At 39.6% G+C, this 8646-nt stretch overlaps 1 protein-coding gene across 1 annotated transcript; it reads left to right on the plus strand.

The window, feature by feature from the left end:
* The first annotated feature begins 415 nt into the window (after nt 1–415).
* LAPTM4A (lysosomal protein transmembrane 4 alpha) lies at nt 416–7666 on the plus strand. The gene is made up of 6 exons (XM_010143113.1): nt 416–531; nt 3118–3194; nt 3288–3410; nt 4558–4653; nt 6265–6363; nt 6878–7666. The coding sequence occupies exons 1-6, from the start codon at nt 426–428 to the stop codon at nt 6950–6952; spliced, it is 576 nt and encodes a 191-aa protein (XP_010141415.1). The 5' UTR covers nt 416–425; the 3' UTR covers nt 6953–7666.
* The last annotated feature ends 980 nt before the right edge of the window (nt 7667–8646 follow it).

Below are 8646 nucleotides of genomic sequence, written 5' to 3' on the forward strand. Positions count from 1 at the left end.
TAGAAGGCAGAAACCCTTTCCAAATATTCCTCATCATGTGCATTGTTGTAACTTTTCCTTCCTGGCCTCTTTTTAACTGTTTCCAGTTTTCCGGTTCATGAATCTGTGCATTCATCACATTCATTATGTCATTTGAATCCCTACAAATGCTATCTATCCTCTTTGTTTGCAGTTTTATTTAATTGTGGTTCATTAAAACAACCAAGTATCCAGTGCACTTCTGATTCTTGTGGTAGAGATTTAACTAAAACAGCTTAAAATTTATTTGTATGTTGTTGGTTTTTTCTTCAGAATGTGAGCAAAGGAAAGAGTTTATTTCTAACAGAAATAGAAGATTTATTAGTGTGTCCTCAAAAAGATCATAGCTGTTGCAATGTTAATAACCTTTAGGTAATTGTGATCTTTCTCAGGTGGTGAACTTGCTGATGGGCATCTTGTTGACAGTAGAAGTGACTCATCCAAATGTAGTATCAACTGTTGATATCCAGTATGAAGTCATCGGAAATTACTATGCTTCTGAGAGAGTGGCTGGTAGGTGTATAACTGCTGTCTGATTAGAAAAGAAAGCATGCCGTATCGTGGTGTATTTGCCTTACACCAGTGTGTAATATATGCATCCTACTCTTAAATATGGCTCTTGCCTTTTGTGAATTTCTCTTTTAATTAGTCTGGGATTGAGTCATTCTACAAGAAGAAAGAAAACTTTCATGGAATATTATTTTTACTTCATATATTACTACTAAGCATCTTAAATGATAAGAGTTCTAAAGATTTCTCTGGCCTTCTAATGCTTTGAGTGTTGAAGCAACTCTAATTCACTTTCTCCGTAAACATTTACTATCCTTGCTGTGTCAGTGAAAAATAATTAGGAAACTATTTGTAAAGACTTTTTTGGGGAGGTTTTGGTGATCCTCATAGATTTAAGGAAGTTGCTTAGAGCTATTTTGTATGAGTTTACTAAGAGGAAAACCATGCCATGGAAAAGTGGAATATTTGGGATGCCAAGTTCTTCAGTGAAACCGAAGTATTTATCTAAAAAGTTTGTCAGAAGAAACAGAAGAGAAAGCATCATGAGCAGAATTACACCTGCTTTCCATTCTATTGTTAGTTTTGTGTCTGATGTTACAAGTGCAACTGATGTCAAACTTCTGTCTGTAATGATAGACTTATTAACTGTAGTATGACATGCACATGCTTTGTTTTTCTTGGTTTTAAATGTGCAAAAGTGTGTTTAGTGTGGCATTTGTATCTCATCCCAGTCTGTATTACACTACAGTTTAGGGAGGGTCAGGTCCAGTCTGGAGCTAAGATAAATAGTTTGGCACTAATTTGGGTTTTGAGAGTTCTGGTTTACGATCAGTCTTTATGTCAGTTGTTCATATCCCTCATTGATCTGTCTGTTCTGACCTGTGACTGTAACTCCTGTTTGGTAGTAATGAAATGAGGTTGGGGATGGAGCATCTCTGCTGTAAAGACAGCTTGAGTGAGTTGGGGTTGTTCAGCCTGGAGAAGAAAAGGCTCCAAGGAGACCTTACAGCAGCCTGCTAGTATCTAAATGGGACCTACAAGATAGCTGGTGAGGGACTTTTACCAAGGGCATGCAGTGGTAGGACAAAGGGTAGTGGTTTTAAACTGGAAGAGGGTAGGTTTAGATTAGATGTAAGGAAGAACTTCTCAGTGAGGGTGGTGAGGCACAGGTTGCCCAGAGGAGGTGGTAGATGCCTCCTCCCTGGAAGTGTTAAAGGCCAGATTGGATGGGGCTTTGAGCAGCCTGATCTAGTTGAAGATGTCCCTGCTCACTGCAAGGTGGGGTTGCACTAGATGGCCTTTGAAGGTCCCTTCCAACCCAAAGCATTTTATGATAAAGCCAATATAGTAAGTAAAATATAACTGTAGAATGTTATGTGTTCTGTAACAAATGTTGGTATACTTTGTAGCCTTAAGTTTATATGATTGAGGGATGCTTCTGAAGCTAAAGGTGCTTTCTCTGTTTTTTTTAGCGTAAAATGGATATCTCATGCTTTTGACAGAGATTCTTCTTTCCCGTGTTGGGTTACAGGCTAGAGGGTTTTGTGTGCATGAAGGCGCATTACAGTGTTCATTGTGCATGTGGATGTTGTGAGTAACAAATCCTTAGAGGAAAGCCACAATTGTCATTGCTGAGTACTGAGGGCTCTCTGAACAACACATTGCATTTCAGACACAGGAGGACCTCCTTGATGCCATCTATGTATGTAGATACCATTATCTTGTACTGAATGGAGTATGTAAGCACTTCTACAGTGTATCTTTTCAAATCAGCTGCAGACTATAAACCTATGATTATCAGATCATCTCTTTTAAGCAGGACAACTACAAAAGTTTGGCTTCAGTGTTGCTGAAAACATCAACTTACCACATCTACAGACTCTCAAGATGTTTTTTTTCTCTGCATTTTAAAATGTAAACTGTGCTTGCTGTAGAAAAATGAGTATAATCTAACTGTGGAAAGCAGCTGTGCTTCTGTCATCAGTAACTGTGCTGCAGGAGGAGAATCTTTATCATTAAGTTTCCATGAGCGGCCTGGATTCTGCTACCATTTGGCTTCTGTTCAAGTGCCTTTTCTTGTAAACAATGGGATACCTTCCACGCAGTGATTTCCTGTTTTCCTTAGTGCTACTAAGCAGTGCTGCAGTGCTGCTACTAAGCAGTAGTGCTGCTCCCACTGCCAATGACCAAATTATGTAATCAAACCATTTTGAAGTGTAAAGGTTGATCCTGAGTGAGTGTAATTTAAAATTCTTTCCAGTTGTAAAGTTAATCACCCACATAGTTTGAGCACTGACATATTGCAAATCAGCATCATTATGCTGCATTACTATCAAACTATGTCAGACTTATAATTGGCATGTCTGAGCTTTATTCAGACTTTTGATGAAGGCAGAGGGATTTTTCCAAATGCTTGCTGGTTTTCTTGAACTAGATCTTTTTCTGTTAGGAGGGATCAGAGTTACTCAATTCTGCTGCTGCTAACAGTTGAGAACAGATCAGAGTAATGGATAGATCTTCGGTACCTGTCAGCTGCAGTGTGACAACTTCAGAAAATGACTGATGCTTATTGTTTTTCTTCTAATGCAGAAAATGCCTGCGTTCTGTTTGCTATCTCCCTCCTCATGTTCACAATCAGTGCAATGATGGTGTATGGTGCTATCGCTGTAAGTATATTTATAGCCCCTGGTTTTAAACTTGCTACTTGAATTTTTAACTGAATACCTTACAGGTTACTGCTTTTTTCTTTTTCCTCTTAGCATCGTGTGGGCTGGCTGATCCCATTTTTCTGTTACCAGCTCTTTGATTTTGTGCTCAGTTGTCTGGTTGCCATCAGTTCTCTAACCTATTTGCCCAGAATCAAGGATTACCTGGATCAGTTGGTAAGTATTTGTTCAGCTCAAGTTGGTATTTTACATTTGAAATTACATCTTAGTTTAATTGGGTAAGTGACTGAGCTGTAGTTACCTTGTGCATAAGGAAGAACAACTCAGGCTGCAGCAGCCATAAGAGATGCCTGTTAGGGTGGTTATGAGAATGAGAAGAACTCCTCAGAGGTGGAAGGGCTGAAGGTGTCCTTGCTCCCTAAAATGAAAGCCAGAGAGAGTAAAGAAGAAATTATAATGGAAATTGTTGGTTTAAACTGTCTTTGCTACATTTGCACTCAATACAAGTATGTTTGTAATGCTTTCAGCAGTGTGGTTCTATGGCAGGTTTGCTATCGCAGATTAAAAATGGGCACCCTGGTTTTGTGGGGAATGGGGATGAAGAGTAAGGTAAGGATTGATATGATGTAGGGTGCTACAGCATTATGGCATGCAGGCTGAGATTCTGAGGATTCCTTTTTACGTTCTGTATGGCTTTTCTCGTTTTGCAACAATACCTTCTAAGGAAACTAACGGAGTGTTCATTAGCACTGCCCTTGTTTTAACTGCAAGAAGACTCATAGATAGGATACACAGTCAGTTAACGGGCATCACAGGCTTTTTCTGGCTGGTGTTTCAATCCGTTCAATGAGATCTTTAAAAAATAAGAGAAGAGTGAAATTTGCAGATCTGTGTTTTGGCCCTTTGGAAGTTTGGGAGCAACTTTTTTATTTTGTACTGTGCATACATGTATATCACTAGTTGGACTGACAGGAGAAAATACTATGTTATTAAAGAGCTCTCAAGTAGAGAACCCTAAGTACAAATGCTGTGCTGCCATACAGCCATTAAAAAAGAGATTTCATGGATATCTGCATTGGCATGAGATTGAGGAAGTGACTCAGTAGCGCATAGCTTCTGTATATGTAGCCCTTTTTTGCAGGGACTTGTTCTTGCAGGCTGGGGACAGGATAAATACTCTGTTTTGTGGGAGGATGAAGAAGAAACAAGTGAGAAATAGAACTTTTTATTGTTTCTGGGGGAGAAGTTTACACAAAGTTTGTTTCATTTGGTATGAAGTTTGGATGTGCTTTCACATTGTGACTGCACAGTGTCCATGCTTATCTCCTCTCTTTCTCTCCCTTCCCTACATTTTTTTAACTAGCCGGATTTTCCTTACAAAGATGATCTCCTTTCCTTGGACTCCAGCTGTCTCTTGTTTATTGTTCTGGTGCTGTTTGCTTTATTTATAATTTTAAAGGTAAGTTACAAATTAAGTGTATGTCTGTTTCATGAGTTGGGATATTAAGAAGCTGAGTTAATGCTCAATGCTGAATTAACAACTCAGCTGTCTCTTTAATGCCAAATTAAGAACTTCTTTGAGCAGAATTGTTAGGATGTTCAATTATGGTATGAGTTAAGTCTTACATTTTGTGTACTGGTGTCTACAGCTAACTTGTCTGTATGCAGTGCATCATGTTTATGCAGCTCTGCCCTTCCCAAGTAGGAATGTACAAAGACAAATACAATATTTTTGTGTACGAGGAGATAAATCTAATATATTGTGGTTAAGCTGGTAGCGAAACAATATTAAGTTACTGCATACAAGTTTTCTGAACAAAACCTCTAGAATTTCTCACTGTACCTAACAAATGAGGGTACATGTTTTGGAAGGAAGATGATGGAAGGAAGAAATGCATAGACGAATTCAGAGCTGCATCTTTCTTCCTACTGAAGGGTGACATTTCCAGTTTTTTCTTTTGAAGATCTAAATACGGAGGCATTAATTTGAATTACAATAACTGTTGTGCAGACACAGCATATTAGAGAAATGAGTTGATGATATACTTGGCCATGACAATATTTCTTTATTGCGTTCAGGTTGAGTTTAAGAAAAAATGAAGTAATGAAAAAGAACTTAACTTGTTTACTGTACTTTATCTCCCCTGGGGGGAGGTGGGGGGTGGGGAGTGTAAGCCTAATGCAGTAGATGATACTTTTATATTGTTTGGGAAATTTGGTACCCTGTGTATAGCTGCATGGTAACTTGCCAATGAAAAATTCAGAGAGATTAATGTTATACAGATTAATAATAATAATTAAAAAAAAATCTTTCCTTATCAGAGCGTGATAGTATGTCTGCCTACAGCAGTTAATGGTGACTTAATGTCTAGGCTGCTTTGCTCTACCATCTTCTCCTCGTCACCCCAGTTGTGTGTTTGCACCCCCTCCTTCACACTGACAGTTGGACAAATAGTAATGCTAACTCAGGAATGAGCGGGATTGTGCTGTTGGCCTGACCTCTTCCTCCTCCTGGCAAGTGTGGACTGAACCGGAAGCCAGTTGGGCATTATTTTGAATAGTCACCGCTGAGGAAGATAGAGATGAGTTGAATGGGTCTGTGAATTCTTTTGCGGAAATCCGTGTGGTTCATCCTCTCTGAGTCACTATGACAGTAAAGCTAAGTGGGGAACAGCATAGGCATGTGGCTAAATCTGTGAAATAGCAACCATTCCTCAGGTATAGAATCACAGAATCACTTCGGTTGGAAAAGACCTTTAAGATCAACAAGTCCAACCATAAACCCACTGCTAAACCATGTCCCGAAGTGCCACATCTACACATCTTTTAAATACCTCTGGGGATGGTGACTTCACCACTTCCCTGGGCAGCCTGTTCTGGTGCCTGACAACCCATTTGGTGATGAAATTTTTCTTGACATCCAACCTAAACATCCCCTGGTGGAACTTGAGGACATATGTATTGACTAAGTTGATTTATGCTCCTTTTTGTCATATGAATGCAATCCAGTATCTGATTTCTGAATCTGCTAATGCAGAGGTCTTTAAAGGAGAAATCTCTCTTCTTTCAGGCATATCTAATTAACTGTGTATGGAACTGCTATAAATACATCAGCAACAGGAACTTGCCAGAGATAGCTGTGTACCCTGCTTTTGAAGCTCCTCCACAGGTAAAACCTCTTTCTGAGATAAAAGGATCCAGCATCATTGAATTTTGAAGTAGAAAACCACCATATCTATTTACGTTCACAAGCCTTGTCCAGCTTTCTAAACAAAGACTGGAAAGATTAAAAAAGTTAGAGCAGCTGATGTTATGGTGGGTTATTTCTTAGTTACATTCCTGTAGCGCGTAAAATAGGAGGGTCTATAGAGGAGTCTTTGAATGTTTTTCTGATAGTAGAGTGAAGCTTTCTGATTGCTCCACTCAAAACCTTCCTGCTTTGCAAAACCAAGAATCAGTGGGGTGGAACGGATGACTTAGGGTTATGCTCAGCAGAGCTGTAAACTACTGTTGCACTTTCCTTCACTTCCTGAGTAGCTTGCTAGAAACAGCACCAAGTTCTTTGTAAAAACATTTGCTTGCAACGGAGTATTAAGTTGCTGATGAGGCATGAGTGGTTTTGGTCTTTTTTTTTTCTTCCCTAAACCTTTTGCATTAATCTGTACAAAATGTCTTCTCTTCAGTATGTGCTGCCAACCTATGAAATGGCAGTGAAGATGCCGGAGAAGGAACCTCCACCTCCCTACATACCTGCCTGAAGCAATTTTTATGTTAATTAACATCTGTACCAGCTTCCTGGGGGTTTTGTCTTTTAATCTTGCAAAACTGCTTAACTAATAGAAATATTCAGGACTTTAGGAGCAAACTGTTCTGTTTAAAATGTTTGATATAAACTTACTAAGCAAAACACATCTGGGAATGATTTTGTTTGCTTTAATTTTTGTTCTCCTTAATGCTCTAAAACATTTTATTGCCTTAGGGCCTTATGCTGCAAGAACTTATGCATGTGACTAACTTGTGGCTTTTCATAATACCAACCGAGCCAATCTATGATTGAAGTTAGCTACAATTATAAGCATCTGCAGGATCGTGCCCTTAATTTATATTAATTTTTTTTGTAAAGTAGTTCATAAAGGCAATCTGATCATGCAGCAAAATGGCAGTTTGCCTTTATCCATCTCTTGGAGAGGAAGGGGGTTTGAATGTGGTATATACATGACTTTTTTTACTTTGCACTTTTCTCATATGTTATCTTACCTTTTCGTGGGTTTTTTTGTTTATCCTATGTCTTGAAACATAGTATTTTTCAGGAAGAACTGAAGATGGCATAGGGGTTCAATGACAATGTGCTGCGAATGCAAGAAAAATAAGTAGACATGTGGAAGACGGTTGCATGCTTCTAATCTTACATGTATTTTCCTCTTTGTGATAAATGATACTTAAATAAATCTTTTACGAAATGTTTACTAGTAGCCTTGGTTGATCTGTTCCTTTGGGGGTTTAAGTGCTTCAGTGTACTGCAGATAATCCCACATACCTGCAGTTTGGTGAACGCTGGCTTCCTACAGGTTGTTAGTGGTTGATCTGGATTCTTCAGTGAAAGTCCTGCTGTGGGTGGAGAACGCAGATTCTCATTAATGTGTAGGGTTGTATTGCAGCCTTTGCAGTTCAAGTACTCAGTTGTCCTCTTCTTACCTGATTGCTACTTACATAAAAGCTGGGAAAAGGGAATTGTAATGGAGGCTTCTAGCCCTCAGGGCAAACTTGATGTCTGATGAGCCCAGGCATTAAGAGCAGGATAGACACCCAGCAGGACTACATCATTATTTGCATTGGAAAACATTCAAAGTTGTTGGACATAGGCCATAACTTTAGAAATGTTCTTCTAAAAAATAAAACCCAACCAAAACAAAAGAAACCTTATGAACAACTTTCTCCTATTCCCCTCTGCAGTAAGAGGTTGTCAGCGACTGAAAAAATTGCTTATGTGTCAGCATCACTAAAGATGGAAAAAACCAAGATCAGACTGTCTGTACATTTCGAGTTATGTGGTGGTGTCAACATCACTAGAAGATGGAAAGAACCAAGCCATGCGATGTCACGCGGTGATGACAACATCGATGTTCTAAAGATGACATCCTCCACCCTGCTCTAAGATGTGTCCTCCTGTGGTAACAACGGAGGGACAACTCTAGGGGATGCAAACCACGCCTATGGACACTTGCCTCAGATAGTGCAAGGCTTACCGGAAGAGAAGCAAGCTTAACACTTGCACACACACACACCCCCCTCCCCGCGATGGAGACAAAACAAGACGCCGTCTATGGATGAGCCTTCTGAGGTGTGAAGCCACAAATGGGAAGTACCTGTTTTCCTGCAAACACAGCGGGAAAAGATGAAGGGGGAGGGAGGAAAGCTCCCCGCCTTACAAAGACCCCCAAAGGTACTTGGC

The sequence above is a fragment of the Buceros rhinoceros genome, unplaced genomic scaffold (assembly GCF_000710305.1).
Source record: "Buceros rhinoceros silvestris isolate BGI_N320 unplaced genomic scaffold, ASM71030v1 scaffold2199, whole genome shotgun sequence".
NCBI classification, from domain to species: Eukaryota; Metazoa; Chordata; class Aves; order Bucerotiformes; family Bucerotidae; genus Buceros; species Buceros rhinoceros.

What these genes read in the sequence shown, in the direction of transcription:
- LAPTM4A (XM_010143113.1), top strand. Translation starts at nt 426, where the DNA reads ATGGGCATCTTGTTGACAGTAGAAGTGACTCATCCAAATGTAGTATCA. An exon ending in TGCTTCTGAGAGAGTGGCTG is followed by an intron (nt 532 to 3,117) that starts GTAGGTGTATAA and finishes CTTCTAATGCAG; the next exon opens with AAAATGCCTGCGTTCTGTTT. An exon ending in AGGATTACCTGGATCAGTTG is followed by an intron (nt 3,411 to 4,557) that starts GTAAGTATTTGT and finishes TTTTTTAACTAG; the next exon opens with CCGGATTTTCCTTACAAAGA.